Source organism: Onychostoma macrolepis, chromosome 02 (genome assembly GCF_012432095.1).
Source record: "Onychostoma macrolepis isolate SWU-2019 chromosome 02, ASM1243209v1, whole genome shotgun sequence".
Lineage (NCBI taxonomy): Eukaryota > Metazoa > Chordata > Actinopteri > Cypriniformes > Cyprinidae > Onychostoma > Onychostoma macrolepis.
This window is the reverse complement of record NC_081156.1, coordinates 3,180,318-3,199,090: the sequence shown is the minus strand read 5'-3', so window position 1 is coordinate 3,199,090 and position 18,773 is coordinate 3,180,318. Positions and strand designations below refer to the sequence as shown.

Here is an 18,773-nt window from a genome sequence, read left to right as displayed (position 1 = left end):
CGTTGCTCATTTTACGTATATGTTTGATGTTTTTTTGTTGATATGTGTGCGTGAAAAACTCTAATAAAAACTTCCCTTTATCCCGTTTAACACAGTTTCACAATTTAAAGTTTAAACACATAATAGTCTTCAATGGCCCACACAAAAACACGGTTCCCAAAACATTCATAAATACCTTAGGATCACTGGACAGTAAAAACAGATGCTCATTTAGATGGGTGGGGGCGGACAAACAGGTGTCCAGTTTGGGTGGGTGGGAGGGTGGGGGTCTTATCTTTATGAGGGGGCAATAAATCAAAAATTTGGACACAAAGCATACTACTATCTCTCTACCGGGGGTAAGTGTAGTTCATTTAAACGCATTGTATTACATCAGCCTGGCCAAATCCAATTAATCCGACCCAATGTAACTGACTCAATTTGAATAAAATAAACTGTGTGGAAAAACATTTTTAAATTAAGTAAGGGTAATGAATTAATTGTTTTATTGTAGATACAGCAGAAATCAGGACAAGATAAAAGCAAGAATCAAACATATTATCAAAATAACCACTATACAGCCTTAGTTGTCATTCTTTTTGCCATGGCCGACTGAATACATCATCAAAGGAAGCATCTCCAATTGCTTAGCAGGAGTTTCATTTTGTCAGTGTGTGTTTTGAGAGGCAATCTGGCCATGGAATTTGTTGAGTTTACATTTTGCTGAGTGGTCGTTGCGGTTGTCATCCGTGACGGAAAGCGGCAGTGTTCTCTGCCGTGCACAGCTCTCAGACATGCGCCCTGCTTCTCTATTGCTTTAAAGTGAAATCAAGAATACATGTTGTGATGTAGAGCTACAATTTTGATTTATTAAAACAAAAACTTATATCAAGGTAGGTTAAAACCCTGAAACACATATACTGTATACCGCTTGTCCAACCAGTCGTGCTCTATAACCCATGCATCTATATGCTTGCCTACAAAATGGATCAAATAAGATGTTCAAATAAGATCTTCTTTTGTGTTCAGCAGAAGAAAGAAACTAGAAGAACTATCCTTTTAATAACTGTAATGGTATTCATATATTGTTTACATTGCAGTTTTGACATGAGCAAACATTACTACAGACCTGATATCTAAACAATACAATCTAAATATTAAGATAACTTAATTAATATTCATAGGTCAGGCCTCTGTCATTTTGAGGCAATGGCACATATGCAGCCGCTTGAGTCTCGGCCCACTTTGCAAAAACAGTTAAGTTAGCCATAAAGGGATGCTTTCATGCAAGAGATACACTGATCAAAACACCATGCTTCATGCAATGGCATATTCCTGGATGTTTTGAACCCTCACCAAATTCTCAAAGGAAACCTAGGCAGACATAAGTTTTGTTTGTGCATTCTGTAAATAGTGCTCCATAAAGTTTCAGTAGCTAGAACTCTTTATGACTCATAATAGCTCAGTCTCAGCAGTGAATGAACAGCCTCAAAAGAAATATATGCAAGAATAAGGTGACCTCAAATATTAGTACATTCACAGTCTTGACTGAGTTTCTGTACAAGGAGAATTTCAAAATGTTTTATATGACGAGTCAGTGCATTAACTAATTTATCACGCAACTCACTCTTTCCACTTTGGACTGCTTACTGAACAGATTTCATCTGTAGAAATATTCATTAATCTATGACAAGCTAAAGCCTTATGCTCTGATCTCTATCAGCTCAGAGAAACAGCATTGCTCGATTTTACCATCTTTCATGGTTGGAAATAGATCTAATGTCTTTAATGTCAGTTTCGGCTCATCTGAGGATAGCTTGTGCATTCAAAGTAGGGAGAAATATTTCTGGATGTGATTTATTGCGAAGTTAAGCAGATTAATTTCATTTATGTGCAGATTTTTGCATTAAGGCATGCTAAGATCAATACATGTCAAAGATCCTTCCTTATTATTATTCAATAACCTGAAATAGGCTCAAATAATAATCCACTTATCTTAATTTACAGTTTAATATAGTAAAAAGATGAAAAATTGATTAACGATTTGCATTATAATCTCATGATATGTGTTTTTATGAATTTATTGAGTAACTCGTGTATCTTACAGGGTGTGTGACTTATTGTTATTTAACGCAACATCTGGCAAAAGATACATAATCGCATTGCTATTCTGTTTCATCTCACTCTAATTCCTTCTTCAATAAGCAACAAAAAATTACACAAGTTTTTTTTTTACTTGCGAGTAGCTGATGCATTACAGTTAAAATTGCATGTGTTAAATGTGGTATAAAATAAGTAAAATGCAGTTTAAAACAGTTTTAGACGGAATCTGTCACACTGCAAGCTTCTGTTCTGTATGTGTTCAACGTGAGCTAAATGTCTTCCTCCTATCATTTACACATCAAAACAAAAAAAATAACTTTACGGAGACAGTCAGAATTGACGTTTTTAGATCTAAAATCAATCTTCAAGGGCTAAATTGACTTTGTTGAACTACAAATCTAATCTGGGCGTAGCTGCATTTGCTGCAGGGAGGAATATGAGTGAGCAAAATAATGAACAATTTCAATATTTGAATTCTGCTCACATCCCATCTGGGTAATGTCTCTTTCAAAGGCTCCAGGATCTGTGATAATAGCCGATGAATGATGAGGCCTTTTGCATGCATTAGGACTTTTATTCCCTCACCCTATTCATACAGTTTTCCGGCAGCGCTTGAATTCATGGACTATAAAGCCATCCATCCCGACACACGGTTGATTCAACAGAACTTTCCCAAGAATACACAAACGGCGGTGCCTCAGGAAGCACTCTCTGGATAATGGGAGGTCATTTCTGCTATTTTGCTGACATTCAGCCAAATTCTACAAAGAGCTGAAATTACAGTGGCTGCTAAAAAAGAGGAAATGGATTTCCTAATACCATAAGCATGTGGTAATATGTCAGATAGGTGCTAGGGGAGTCAATACATAATATATTTATAAAAATTATGCAGAGCGACTTTGTGCAGCCGAGCAAAATAACAAATAAATGAAAAGATAAGCACATCTTAGAAATCCTCAGCGAGCATTCAGAATGAAAACAGTAAACTGAAGAACTAATCAAAACAAATACCTTTGTGCCTCCAGTATGAAATAAGGGATTAGAGTTGAAATAGGGGTCAATGCTGTTGACATGGTAGATTTCAGACTTTTGAAGGTATTTTTAAACCAAGGTGCAGTGCGGCACATTCACACAAAGCCTTTCCTATACATTTAAATAAAATACAGAAAATTAATTTTCACACATCAGTGGATCAGTGGAAACTCTTTTAATATGGTTATATAAAACTACATATTTTACTACTCAAATTCTCAATACTAAGGTAGCCCTGTATGACTGTAGACAGGTTTCGGGTTTACCGAAAGAGGTCTATATTAGAGCTGAAGGAAAATGACATAAACAAATACATTTTGTCACAATACACAGTTCTGAATGGCCGTCTGAATGGATGGTGCAGTACAGTACCTACCACATGCTACACATACACATGCTACCAAGTGCAAAGAAGCTAGCACAATGGAATGAACCAGAACCCAAGACAATTTAGTTGACGTACTGTATTTTTAACTTAAAGGGGTCATACGATGCGATTTCTATTTTTCCTTTTCTTTAGTGTGGTATGTAGCTGTTTGTGCATGTATAAGATCTGCAGAGTTACAAAGCTCAAAGTCTCCCACAAAAGGATTTATTCTATCTAAAAGATAAGGCTGATCCAGACCGGGCTAAAACGCCTCATTAAAACACGCCCCCCACTACGTCACAATGTGGTAACATTTGCATAATGCCGCCCAAATGTTCACGCAAAGAAAGATGACGTGGTTTCAGTAACCGCAGTAGCTTGGATGCAGCCGTGTTAGGGAGATACTGTGTGTTTCTATGCGAAAGCAAAAGCACTTTATTTGACCCTCCGAAAGTAGATGCAGTTAGGAATCATTAAAATTACTTACAACAGAACAGAACAACCCAGATGTTCGAATTTGTGCAACGCATTTTATGGACGACAGTTTCGTGAACCTAGGAAGGCTGGCTGTGCACAAAAAAGGGTCAATTCTGACTTTGCTATGACAATCTGGCACTTCTGAATCAGTATTAAGTATTTGATATTGACGTTACATTTCCAACGTGACGTGCTCTTGTGGCGTTCGGCCAATCACAATGCACTGTGTCAGCTGGCCAATCAGAGCAGACTGCGCTTGTCGGAAGGAGGGGCTTTGTAGAAAACGACGTTTGAGAGAGGCGGGGCATAGAGGAACTACAATAATGTACAGTATTTGAAAAATAACGTGTTTTTTGAACATTAAAGCATGTCAACATATTCTGTTACACCAAATAAACAAAATAATGATCTTTAAAATAGCACCATATGACCACTTTAACATGTTTTAAAAAAGCAATGCTCATGGCACAAGATGCTAAAAAAAAACAGTCAAACAAATAGCGACAATTAATCAAATAATATTAATTAACATTATTAAATAACATAATTAAATATATTAACTTGTAATCAGCAAACCGCAAATTTTCGGGTCTTTCGGTTCGGTACACATGTGTACTGAACAAGTCATTCAGTTTTTTCAGGAAATTCAGACAATACATGCAGTTTCGGCGCTCTCTGATGTGGCACGACTGAGTGCGAGTGAGCATGATCATCCCTTCCTTTTTACTACTAGTTTTAACTTGAAATAAACATGAATGAACATCTCATGTAATCGCTCAATCAGTGTTTCAATTGCAGAAAGACATAAAAAAAAAACAACCCCAACAAAACAACAAAATGTCACGTAGCATTTCATTTACCTCAGGCAAGTCATCAGTGTCTCCAGATTGTTATTTGCTAGAGAAATGAAGTCTAGAGAAGAGCATTTTGAGAAGTATTAAACTATATACTTCATTATATTTTACTTCACCAGTTAGCTATGTCTTGATTATTTAATGTATTTTTAAATATTTTTTTATGAAACAATTTATGACAGCCACTGTGTAAATGATTACATTTCAACAACAAATAGAAATTGTACAATTTAGAAGTTAATTAAAAAGCTTACATGTTTGCATACAAATTTTTAATTTGAGTGTTATTATAGTTAAAAAATAAATAGTAATTGAATTTTGGGCTCTGTTGTTAATTGTAACCTTATAGTAATGTAAAAGTGCTCCCTATAATTTAGAGGTAGATTGTTATTGTTATGTCTGTTTTGGGGTTTTGTTTCATTTTCATTGTTTTCATGTCTCTTATTTTGTCGTGGTCATAGTTCCTGTCTAGTCATGTGATTCCCTTTGATCCTTATGTATTCCTGCCTAGTGTGTGTGTCATGTTCTGATTGGTTGCTTTAGTCATTTGCCTTGTTTCCCATTGGTTGGTTTGTGTCATGTGACCCTTATTGTTTGGTATTTATAGCCCTCATGTTGTCATTTGGCTTGTTCATGCGGCGCCGCAAAGATTGGCTGCTGCCTGACAAAAGCAATGCATTCTGGTTAGAACATTTGTCCGACTTTGATCGGCGCTGCAGCCGTCATACGATCACGTGCCATCAAAGTACCGCGAGAGCAAAACGAGACCAGCCGCCAAAGTCTTGTGTCGATTTAATTAAAAATCCATATTTTTAGAATATTGCATAATTCATCAGTGCCCGTTAGTCATGTATTATACACCAACCAATCATGATCTGTCACAAGAAGTTCAAATTTCATTGGACAATAATTTGAAGTGGAGTGGTTATTTTCCGTTCTTATTTATAAATCAGTTGAAAACTAGCCTACATGGGACAGATGAGCTTATTTGTGGAGCGATCTGGATCTGCAGTTTGTCTCATTTTATAAATCAAATTACATTGCTGGGAAGATGTGCAGCACCAAAAGTTGCAATAATGGTAATCAGCAGGCTATTCAATTCACTTATAGCCTATTTATGTATGATATACACTATTTACTATATTTGACGAAATTATCATAGTTATTTAAGCCCAAGTGCCACCTACAGGCCTGTTATGTGAAGTGTAGGCAGGGGAAATGGTGACGTGAAAGGACTTTATTATATTACCATTTTTTGATAATTATGCAGCATTATGAAAGTGTCTTATGCTTATCAAGCCTGCATTTATTTGATCAAAAATACAGAAAATAACTGTAGCCTAATATTGTGAAATATTATTACAATTTAAAAAAATTGTTCTATTTTAATATACTTTTATACTATTTTAATAAAATATAATTTATTTATGTTATTCAATGCTGAATCGATGCCCAGACATCTTCAAAAAAGAAGAGGAGATGCTACACCATGGTAAACATGCCCCCGTCCCAACTATTTTGAGACCTGTAGCAGGCATCAAATTTGAAATGAGCTCATTTTATGCATAAAATTGTAAAAATTTATCAGTTTAAACATTTGTTATATTATCTGTTCTATTGTGAATAAATATTCATGTGATTTTTGAAAATCTTTTAGTTTTTTTTTTTTTTCAAATTTAAAAACGTCCCAACATTTCTGAATTCGGGTTGTGTATATACTGTATATGTGTGTGTATGTATATTACATGCACTGTTTTATATACATATATATTTATATCGTGAAAAAGTAAAAAAATTCTTTAACTTATTTCAAAAAGTAAAAATTTCATATTCTTGATTCATTGCATGTAAAGTAAAACATTTCAAAAGTTTTTTTGTTTGTTTGTTTTAATTTTGATGATTAGAGCTTACCACTCATGAAAGTCAAAATCCAGTATCTCAAAATATTAGAATATATCCTAAGATCAATCAAAAAAATTATAAATTGAGATGCACCGGTATCAATTAATTAATATTATATATTAACCACGATTAATCATTTGACAGCACTATATATATATATATATATATATATATATATATAATGTAATCCCATTTCTCTTTTATTGTTTATGAATCACTGTTTTGCTAAGTAACAATACATGTGCCCTTTCCAAAGAACATAGGATGCAGTCATCTCAAAAAACTCAATCCAGATTTACTAATCATATCCACACAAGCTTTTTGAATCAAATTAAACAGAGAGGAATTACCATGATTAGAATGATGGTATACGGCTTGTTATCTCAGATGTAGGCTATTAAGCGACATACAAAGAATGAAGCCTGCAGCACAATTCTGACTGCTACCAAGCCCAGCTGCATTTTATTCCCATCCTCCATAAGTAAATAAGTCAAGCAAATCCTGAGGATTGGGGTATTATTAGGTACATTTTTTTAAATCCCTCCAAGCTTTCAGTTCCAATTAAACTACTACAAAGTAAACTTTGAGTCATTAAGAACTGAGACTGTTAGTTAATTAAAGAGCAGAATGGACTGTGACAACATGGCGTCTAGTGTTTCAGATATGCCTTTGTATTTTAGAGCCGCATCTTGGCACCTTGTTCATCGGGGCTACATTTAAAGTCCACTCAGTGTGTTTGAACACACTTTAGTCTGATTATTTCCAACAAAACAGTCAGCAGATCTAATTATCTCTAATGACATTATACTGTCACATTATATTGCATGATGTGCAGGTGCACTCATTAATGTAGTGGTTGAAAGGGTCTGATTCAATTAGGCATTGAGAGGACGGCGACTAACGCTTTCCCGAGGCAGAATTGTGACTACTCGACAACTGTTGATGAGAACCATAAGAGACTGTCAAGGCAATTAAATGCTACATTTAAACCCGCCTGTTAAATGATGGTATAAAATAGAGAGTTCAGTCATTAACATTTAAAATGGGATGAGTCAAACATGAAGGTTTCTTTGACTGTAGACTGTAAGTGTCTACATTGCTTTATGTTTAGCTACTGTGTGGACACACTATCACACTGACCGCCCGCTCCCGCAACCTGTGTGTTCCACTCCCGCCCGCAATGTTTGTGTCCACTACCGCCCGCTACAGTGGACTTTCTCTCAGAGCTTGTGAAAAATGTACACAAATACTCAAACTAAATGAGTTAACATCCAGAATAACAGGCTTTAAACATGATTGCGTTTAAATAAGATGTAGTAATGCTAAACCAAAGCACCACACGTGACAAAAACATTGGGTATTTTTTATTACCATTATAAAATATTAATCGTTAAAACAAAACTATTGGCTTACGAAGTTTAATTCTTTCCCATTTTTTTCCGTGACAATTGAGAATTGTTTCCAGATGTCTGACTTGCCTTGCTTTGCTTTTGTAATGTAAACAGCCGCTTTAATTTTCCTCTCAACTTCATGTGTTGACTCCATTTCTATTGCACGCCAAATCCCACTGTTATTTACAAGGCAGAAAGCTGAAACCTTACAGTTGAGTGTAAGTTCAAGATCATTTGTGATTCATAGATTTCACATCTTAAAGAGAGGCGTACGCATATTTGAGAGATGATCGTAAGATCAAATTTAGAATGGTTTCTGTGCAACATTTTAGAAATGAGACCCCAGATATGTTGATGTGTCCGCCACCTTGGAACGGTCTATGTCGTCACTCACAATAACAATCAACGAGTTTCAAGATGCAACAACAGTGTGCAGTATTTGGTTGTTAAAAAAAGCCTAAATTTAAACTCCAGGAGAAACTGGATAACCTTTCACAGCTAAGAATCTGTTGGTTTGTGTTTTTAATATTAATTGAACTCAATATTACAGGTTTTTAAACCTGTGCAGATTTGCACTTTTTAAACGGACGGCTTAAGTATAGCAGCCCATAAAAACAGCCGCTAATAGGGCATTTAACTATACATGCAGTATCTACGTATGTTTAGAGCACCATGGCTTGTAGCAACAGTAACTAAGAGGTGTGTGTGTGGGGGGTGTCTGCGAAGGGTCAATTATGGAATGAGTTCAATTATAGATTAATTCATCATCTATAAAGTAGCTCAGAACAGTGATGCCATCATCTAGCTCAGTTCAGTTCTCATCCAATAGTGTCAGTGCAATCAAGTCAATAATACTGTCAAATATTAGGTGCCCCTGACTAAGCAAGCCAAAAGGCGTCAGTTGCAAGTAACACAAACACCATCGGTGACAGAAATGGAGAAAAACCTTGAGAGAAACCAGGCTCAGTCAGGGGTCTAGTTCTCCTCTGGCCAGGCAAACCAACATGGTGCGGTTTAAATCCAGGCTGCATCACTAGTCAGAGTTGTGGTCTGATATCTTTCTGAATATTTCATCCAGTTTCTTAAGCTTGAAAAATGTATTTCACATATTACACTTCTGTATGGGCCTCTTTCCTGAGACAACATAACACAGCTGTCTATATTCAGACGAAATACCTCCATCTGGTTCAGAAACTACTTTCTGCACAAACTGCCAAAGACTTATATAAAAGATTGCAGCTCTTAAAACAAAGTTACTGTCCTCGCAGTCCTGCCAGAACACACAGGAAAGCTTCATCATGGACCCCATCAGCATACAGCTGGTAAGTCCTATGAATCTAGTGTTCCTTGACAGGTTATACTAAGTATAGAGAAACAAGCTTAACTGATGAGCACACTAACTGATGGCATAAACAGGGAGTGAGACCTAATGGCACTTAAGACACCAGATCGTCATGAGCATCGCATATTACTGCACTAGCAACCTCTACCCTACATACAGCTTTGACTCGACTTGTCAACATGGTGGGCATCCTACAGGCCCTTTCACACGGGACGTGGCAAGCGGTGGAATTGCCTTGCGGCTGCCGCCTTCTCTTGTAGTGGAAGCGTTTTGTGCAGTGGAGGCGGTGTTCACGACACAGTCTGGGGGCGTACGTTGCCATATTTACAATTGTATTTCCTAAAATCTAAATAAAACGTAACGGAAATTTGTGTTTGTGTCATCCTGTCATTAATTATTGTCATTATTATTATTGTTTTTCGTTTGGCACAAGTGGAGTTGTTTTAGAAGAATTACCTTAGGAGCATCACCTGTGAGATCACGATTTTGCTAATATTTGAGGGAAATATAATTTTAAAGGAAAATTTAAAATATTAATTGAGCCTAAACAATGCATTCCAGGCGCAGGGCTTTGCTGGAAATGCAAAACAACTTCTTATTGTTGTGCTCATGCACAAAAGGGAAAAAAAGGAGGACAAAATGGGTACATGAACTACTCCTTAAACAAAAAGAGCAGGGAGACTATCATCATTTGGTTCAAGAACGTTACTTTGACCCTCTCAGGTCTTACCCCTGAACTTTTTGAACTACTTCATGAGAAGGCGGCAACAAGGATCACAAAGACAGAAACAAACATGAGGAAACCCATCAGCTCAAAGGAGCGGCTTTCCATCTGTCTCAGGTAAATGCAATAACTTCATTACATATGTTATAGTTTGACAACTCTTCAAAATACAATTTTATTAGTAAGTTGTGTGAAAAATAATACAAATACATGTTAAAATATTTTTTAAATGTTCTTAATAATCAAAATGAGTTTGTGTGCTATATATATATATATTCCTGTTCTGTAAATGAGAACATTAGGTTAGACAAAAGAGCTAACCCAAAACTACTAACAGTGTCTGAAAACATACTACTGTATATCTGTTTTTAGAGTTACTTCTCTTTAAACTGAATGTCATGCAGGACCCCCATAATTTCTATGCGGGCTGTAGATTTTTGTATCTCGCTCAGTCTCTTAAAAGCTGGTACAAGACTCATGAGGAAGAGTTCATCCTCATCACCACAGTCTTTAAGCTGCTTGGAGATTTCATCCAACTTTTCAAGTACACGTGACTCAAAATAAAGTTCCTGCTGTCTTCGCCTTCTCATTGGTACCTGAGGAATAGATGAACTTTACTTAGGCATTTGTGAGCATTTTGCTCGTTTTCATTCTCAGCAAGTGAATCCTCTCCTGTTGTACTTATATCACTCACTTCCTGCTCTATCTGCACTGTGACTGGCTCAAGTGTGAGAATAATTTCCTGTTCTTCTTCATTTACCACCATGTTACTGCTTGTAGGCCTCTCTCTCACATGGGGCTCAAGGAATGCCATGATGTGAAAGTTTTTCCATACTTTCTGGCTGTCTGCTTCTGACCCACTCTTTTTCTCGTTCACAGCTCTACTCTCTTTTATACATTTATCCTGAGATTTTTCAATTTTCTTCAACTAACCAGAGAAGAACAATTTAAAAACAAAAACAGAAAAATAGTTAATACACTGAAACAATTAAGAATGATTGAGAATTATACATGAATACATAATGTCAGATTTATTTGTATAGTCCTTTACACAATACGCATTGTTTCAAAGCAGTTTTACAGAATATCATGATGTTAATGTACATGATGTTAATTTACAATATCTTATTTTACATGAATTAGTTGCATGATACTCAATATTGTGTTGTTGTTGTTTTTCAATACAGGTTTCTGGCAACTGGAGAATCATTTGTGAGTATAGCTTTCAGCTACAGAGTGGGAACGTCAACCGTAGCAACAATTGTGGATGAGGTCACCAAGGTCATCTGGGATGTGTTGGTGAATGAATATATGCCAGTGCCAGAAATGCAAGATTGGGTGGAAATCGCTAAAGAGTTTCAGGAGAGGTGGAACTTTCCAAACTGTAATGGAGCTATTGATGGCAAACATGTGGTGTTACAAGCTCCACCAAACTCTGGATCATTATATTTCAAATATAAGGGCACACACTCTATTGTCCTTCTGGCATTAGTTGATGCACATTATCTGTTTCATGTAATTGTCCTGGGCAAGAAGAGTGGTAGAAAATGCCTTTGGCATACTCTCCAATTAGTGACGAGTCTATAGGCAGATGATGGCTGTTACACCTGAGAAAGCAGAGGCAATTGTTAAAGCCACATGCATTCTGCACAATTTCCTATGGATTCATGGCAACAAATGTGAGGAAGAGCATGCAGTAAGAAGTTCTCCATGTGACTCCCAGGATTTTTTGCAGCCAGTATTAAGAATAGGAGCCAACAGCAGCAGCAGACTTGCAGTGTCTGTTAGAGAAAAATTCTGCACATATTTTAGCTCACCTCAAGGAGAAGTGTCCTGGCAACACTCCATTGAATAAACTAATATGATCAACTGGCTACAGATATTAAACTAGGATAAATCTTTTTCAAATGTGTATATACAGTAATCAGTATATAGTGTATCAGTATATAGTAATAAACAGTAATAAATCAAAAAGTCAATTAATCAGTAGATAATGAAAAGCAGTTGTTACAGTAAACAAAAAAAAACTGATTAAATAAAACAGATGGCTTATTATTGATTTGTGTCTATCTATCCTTGAACCTGATGCACATCACCTTTCAAAAGTTTGGGGCCAGAAAGATTTGTAATGTGTTTGAAAAAATTATCTTCTGCTAACCAAGGCTCCGTTGATTTGATCAAAAATAATAACAGTAATATTTAAAATTGCTGATTTGCTGCTCAATTACACACACATGCGTGAACACACACACACACACACACACACACACACACCCACGTCTGGTTTACTATCCTTGTTGTGGGGACTCTCCATAGTCGTAGTGGTTTTTATACTGTAAAAACTGTATTTTCTATTGCCTCAATGTAGGTCCCCACGGTGACACGAGTCTCCATGAGTCAGTGTGTATTCAGATTTAAGTCCTCACCAGGATAGAAAAACATGTACACACACACGTACACACGTAGACACACGCACAGCACAGCATTTGTATGTGTGTGTACATACATATATATATATATATATATATATAAATTGTTCACAATATTACCAATTTGCTATGTTTTGATTCGATAAATTCAACCTTGGTGAGCCAGAAGAGAATTTTTTTTTTTTTTTAAATTAAAAAATCAAATCAAATCAAATCCAAACATTATACTAAATCCAAACTTTTGTAAGGTAGTTTATAGTTTATCATAACATTTAACCACGCACAAAAACATATTGTTTGGACATTTTGTACATATTTGTATTTTTACCTGGCAAACCAACTCCTGCAATCACAAGCTCCCACGCTCCCACGCTCTTTTTTTATTTTTTATAGATTTTTTATTTATGTCTCTGTATGAGATTTTAGATGGGTCATACAGTTCTGGGAAATCCATCACACTTAAAACAATCTTCTCCTCCATTTTCAACTGTCCGTTATAAGTTCAGTTAAATGCTGTTAATAATCTGTTCACTGATTGGTTAAAGCCGACGCTTAGATATTTTTATCTTTGGCGGCACGTGCTCGTGGAAGCGGCAGGAAACCGCCCGCGGGGTTTGCCACTTTCTGCATGTCTCCCATTGAAAATGAACTACACACTCGCGACTGCCGCGTCCCATGTGAAAGGGCCTTAACACCCCCAGTACATCTTGGGAAAAGATTTGTAGCATTAATAAATGCGAGTGAAGAATCCCCAAACATAATCAGACAAAGATCGCCTCTGTCAGAAGCTAATATTGCAGCTAGCAGGCCATTCAATTCAGAGCAATGCGAGTCCAGCACTCTGATTGTAACAACTCCATAATCAAGAACATTTGTAACAGATCTACAACTGCATGCTGGTTTCCTTAAGAAACAGTTTCTGATGTAAATGGAACTTCAGAACATTCTGAAGTAGCACAAGACTGCAAAGCAGGTTATTATTCATATGGGGAAGAATGATACTCAGAAAGAGCAGTCAGAATTCTGAGGGATTTGAATGAACTCTCTGAACCATTTGGAAGACTGGAAATTCAGTTATTCATCAGTGGGCCACTCCCAACAAGAAAGAGTGATACTCAGAAGAACATGCAACATAAGAGGAATTAACATAATTGACATTTTCTGGAGTCAAAGACAACTGTTTAAATCAGACGGCCTCCACCCAAACAAACTTGGTGCAGGAGTACTAAAGGACAAAATATCTACTTCTCCCTCCATCATCCTTAGCAGTATGATCCACTTCACTTGACCAAAATGGCACAAACACAGCTGATGAATGTCTGAATGACCACAGGACCTCCCATCAGCACCTGAATGGACATGTGATTGACATATGATACAAGGATGATGATAATAGCAAGCAGCCACAACAACCACTGCTTACGGACACAATCCCAGCTGAACCATGCCCACAGAGAGACTGCTACGAACTAGAACTGCTCCAAGATTCTGTACCCAAGGACAACCTTTTGGGAAGGAAGTCAGGGTAACATCTTTCAGCCTGAGATGACACCAGAGCCACAGTCCCTCACACCAGACATGTTATCCATCTCTCCAGCATCTCCACTTCTGAGTTCCTGAGAGAAAATAGAGGAGCTGGTGTATGTTGGAACCAAACTCTCCCACTATTTTGCTGCAAGCCCCCAGATATCAAACTAAAGGCGATGAACTCCGCAACCACCAAAGCATACTGGTCGCACTTGCTCTACCCATGTGAGATCTCTCTGGCCTCTACCACAACACCAGGCCCACATCATTCTCCATCCGCTGTAGGTGAACAACAAACAACTGATAACAGCTCTCAGTGATATGTGTGAGCTCCCCGCTATGATAACAGCAACTTTCTTAAATGTTTACAGAACAAATGGGAACCTAGTGTTCCTATTGCCTTCTCTATATCTGTTTTGTTAAGTGATAAAATGTCTAAGGCAGGGATCTCCAACCCTGCTCCTGGAAGGCTACCATCCTGCAGACTTCAGTTCCAACTAGTGCTGTCAAAATTAGCACGTTAACGCAGGCAATTCATTTTTCAGTTAAACACGTTAAAAATATTTAACGCAGTTAATGCAGGGGAGGGGCTAGGGTTGGCCACTCCACTCACAACTGCTGTTTCTGTCAAATTTTTTTGTCAAGAACCGTCGTTAATTTAAACGTAGAATGACCACACCTAACCTGAGACATTCCAGACACGCTACAACTTTTCCTCAGCACCAGGCGTGAGACAAACAAGCGCAGGAAATACTCCAGCGTGCACTGTAAGCTATCATTTCATATCAAATTGCAAAAGAAACAACAGGGATGCAAACTCATCATGGGTGAAAAAGGTGACAAAGACATTTCCCATCAGCCATCTCACCAATCACACGCACACAGCTGTTACCAATCACTCATTGCACTAATCACACGCACACCTGATCACACAGCATCACTAATAACACACACTATTTCAACCCTGGACATTCTCTCCCTCGTTGCCGAGTATTGTACGCATTATTGCTGCCCTACAGAGCCCTATTAGTTTTCCTAGCCTTGCCTTGCCTAGCCTAGCCTTTGTTGGATTGTGTTTTCCCCTGCCTGGACTATCGCTCACGTTTCGGTTTACCTCTCCTGTCTCGCCCCTGTGGATACTGTTCGCCGATCGCCGACCCACGCTTGTCTCTGGTTACTCTTTGTCTCGTCCCTGTTATACCTGTTTGCCACTGTTTGACCCTGCCTGTTATGACCACGTCTCTTGCCAATAAAAATCTGCAAATGGATCCGTACGCCTCTCGTCTCGTCAGCCCCGTAACAGTAGTTATGTTACTCTGCATCACTTAATGCACAGGTCTATTTTTGACATCGGTCTGTTCGTTCTGTCCGTTGCTACGGTTATCACTGTCAATCATAGCAATGACTGGCGGAACAATTTAGTGGATTCAAGCGCATAATTTTTTACACTCGTCACTCCTGAAACAGTATACATGGATGTTCGGTCCTATTAGACAAATAAAACTTTTCTTCAAATTGTCAATGGATTATGTAGAGAAACCAAGCTCCTCTTATAGCGCAACTGACTGAGCTTTATCACGCGAAAACTCAATGATATAATCAATGACTAACTAATAAATCTCTTATTTACACCGTGCGTATGCTTTTCTTTCTCTCCCGTTCTAATAGGTAGATCTGCGAGCGTGTAGAACTCTACATGCGAAAAAAAAAATGAGCTCAGAGAAGATTCTGATTAACCTACAAAAAACACCTCTGACTGGCCATTGCTTTCAACAGAGATGCCTGTGATTGGCTACAGTACGCAATACTGCGTTGCAAAAGCATGTTGTAAATAAACGTGTGGTTTTGTAACCAGAGCACGCACACAAAAACACACAGGAGCGTTTAAAAGCGGTTGACTATAAGCGGGTATAGAATTGAATTGGTACTATGCCCCCCAATCAAAATACTTTCTCATCTGATCTGCAGGAATCTCGTAGGTGACTATTTTGATCTCAAAAAGGTGAGTTTTCAGCAAAAGGTGATCAGTTTGCATCTATGAAACTATGAGCATGCAATGTCGTAGTTATGTCAAAAATCAGTTAAGTCATGAAGTTAATTAAAGCTGACTTAAAACTATGCGTGTATGTATTTGTTATATGAGTCACATTTAAGAACATGTCTCTGAAATGCAGTGGTTTTCCAAACTGTCCTGGAGCCGCACAGCACTGTCTCCCTCATCTAACAACCGATTCAACTCAATTTAATTAGTAGAGACTTTAAGACCTGAAGTGGGTCAGAATAGGTAAAGAGAGATGCATGTCAGATTCCTGTCTCATTCAGCAGCGGCAGCTCTTATAGAAATAACAGACTAAAAACCTAATAATCAGCTGCTGTGATGCCTGTTAATGAAAGGTCAAAAGGAAAAAAAGGAAATCATTAACTTTCGGAGGATTTAAGGATTCATCTAGGCTATATTTAATTTAGAATTTAGTGTTTGATAACTTTATTCAATTTCTGTATATGTCCTACTTGCTGAAGGGCACAAGTAACTAAATATGACATTTATTATAATGGGTTTATGTGAAGATTGTTTTAAGTTCACTTAAATTAGAAGTTATTTTAAGTATTTTAACAAATGTTAAAATGAATAGCTCTTGTAATGTTGAATGGCTAGTCAATGATTAAATATTAGGGGAAAAAATTTCCCAGAGTCATCAGTAGTATTGGTAGTAGTAGGAGCAGGGTTGGGGAGCCCTGATCTAAAGCCCAAAACACACTGCACGATTTTAGCAATCCTATAAGATCACTGCATGTCACACTGTGTGACATGTATCTAATAAACTTGGCTACGACTTGTGTGTAGACTGTATGATGATGACACGTATTGACTCGTACACTACGATGCACGTCACTACAGTGGAATAAATGTCATCAGCATGCGCTAATGCTAAACAAAAAAGAGCATGATAAATCACACTTGAGCAGCTGTAGTTTTTATGAGTGCTGAAAAAAAGTGGAAGTGGCGAAAGAGGAAGGGATAAGAGCTTGAGGTAAGCAGTTTTATATTTTAGCGATTTAGGATCGTAACAGCAAACACACTGTGCGATGATCATACTGTATGGTCACAAGACTGTGAAAATGGCCGTCTTTGAACCTCTCTCACTGTAAGACAGGACCACCGATTAGTAGCTACGATCACAGAAATCGGCACGATTGTTTCACGATGCCAATCTTTTGTGTGGGACAGCTGAAAATCGTGCAGTGTGTTTAGGGCTTAAGGCCTTCTCAAATCTGATAGCAACCCCATCTAATCTACAGCCTATTAAAAACATACTGTTAAGTTAGCAGTTTTAAACATTCACTCACTTAAAAATAAATCACTTCTAGTCAATGACGTCATCAACTCAAACAATATGGACTTTATGTTTCTAAACTAAACTTGGCAAGATGACAGCTGCAATGCAAGAGTAATAAAAATGCAATGAAACAGCCCCTCCTAACTTTGCATTTATAAGAGTCTGAAGAGCTATTTGAAAAGGTGGAGGCATGGCTGTTCTATTTAAAGATGACTATCAATGCAAGCGTCATTTGTTGAATACTTGTCCTTTGAGTATGTGAGTATAGCATTAAATGGTGCTCCATGGATTATTTACAGGCTTTATTGACGATTTCACAGAACTGTTATCAGCAATCTCCTCTGTTTTGCTAGTGTTGGTGATTTTAACATTTACATTTATAATGCTGAATCTAATTCATGAAAAGAACTCAGAATTCAGAACTGTTCCACAATCTTGGACAGACTCTAGATTTATTGATCATTAAAGGGATAGTTCACCCAAAAATGAAAATTTTATGTTTATCTGCTTACCCCCAGGGCATCCAAGATGTATGTGAATTTGTTTGGTGACATTATAAGCAGCAACTTAAAAAACCCCCACCCCCCAAATAGCATTCCCAGTGAACCAAATGCTGAAAGCAAATGCAATGAGTTTGCTTCCTTTTTTTCTGGGAAGATCGATAATACCTGACAGGCGATCAGCACGTCCTCGCGTTGCACTGATGTCAGACAGACCCAGCCACAACAACTTCAGAAATTAGTCACTGTGTCTGATTTTGAGGCAACTGATGGCCAAGTCTTTAGCATCTTTAAACATCAACCTACTCCCTTGACACACTCCAAACATCTTTCTTCAAAAGTGTGTTTAAATGTTTAGAAGAAGATCTTCTAGAATTGGTAAATGCCTCTCTAGCCACGTTTACATGGACAGTTTTTGTTAAAAAAAAAAAAAAAAATGAAATCATTCTGACTGATGAATCCAAATATAGTGTTTACATGAACGATAAATAAAGTGATTGGGTTGATGTGCGTGTTTATATGTCACAAGCTTCAAATCAGATTTAATCTTTTGACAAGAGCACATTGCACGAATATACAGTTTCCCCGCTGTTTTGGCATATTAACCAGTAGTAAAGCAGTATAAAGCAGTCTTAATATTTATCTATTTCGGGTCCTAATTGGGAGACAACAAGCACATGCAAGATTTGTGCAGTGATGCTTATATTAATCAAGCATTAAAAACTTGCATTCCCTCACCTAAAACGAGAAATGAGAGTTCTGCAAATGAGAGTTCAAAGCAAGCACTCTTGGCACAACTTTATCCTGC

At 37.4% G+C, this 18,773-nt stretch overlaps 1 protein-coding gene across 6 annotated transcripts in view; it reads right to left on the bottom strand.

Annotated features, from left to right (window-relative positions):
• st6galnac3 (ST6 (alpha-N-acetyl-neuraminyl-2,3-beta-galactosyl-1,3)-N-acetylgalactosaminide alpha-2,6-sialyltransferase 3) overlaps nucleotides 1-18,773 on the bottom strand; it is a 139,906-nt gene that overhangs the window by 30,815 nt on the left and 90,318 nt on the right. The window contains exon 4 of one of the 6 annotated variants that reach the window (XM_058797915.1): nucleotides 581-11,778. The exons of 4 other annotated variants lie outside the window; for them this stretch is intronic. In XM_058797915.1, coding sequence (XP_058653898.1) covers nucleotides 11,643-11,778 — 136 coding nt within the window. In that variant the 3' untranslated portion in view covers nucleotides 581-11,642. Of the gene's footprint in view, nucleotides 1-580; nucleotides 11,779-18,773 lie in introns of those variants that run through there. One more of the 6 variants, XM_058797907.1, reaches the window with a different exon arrangement.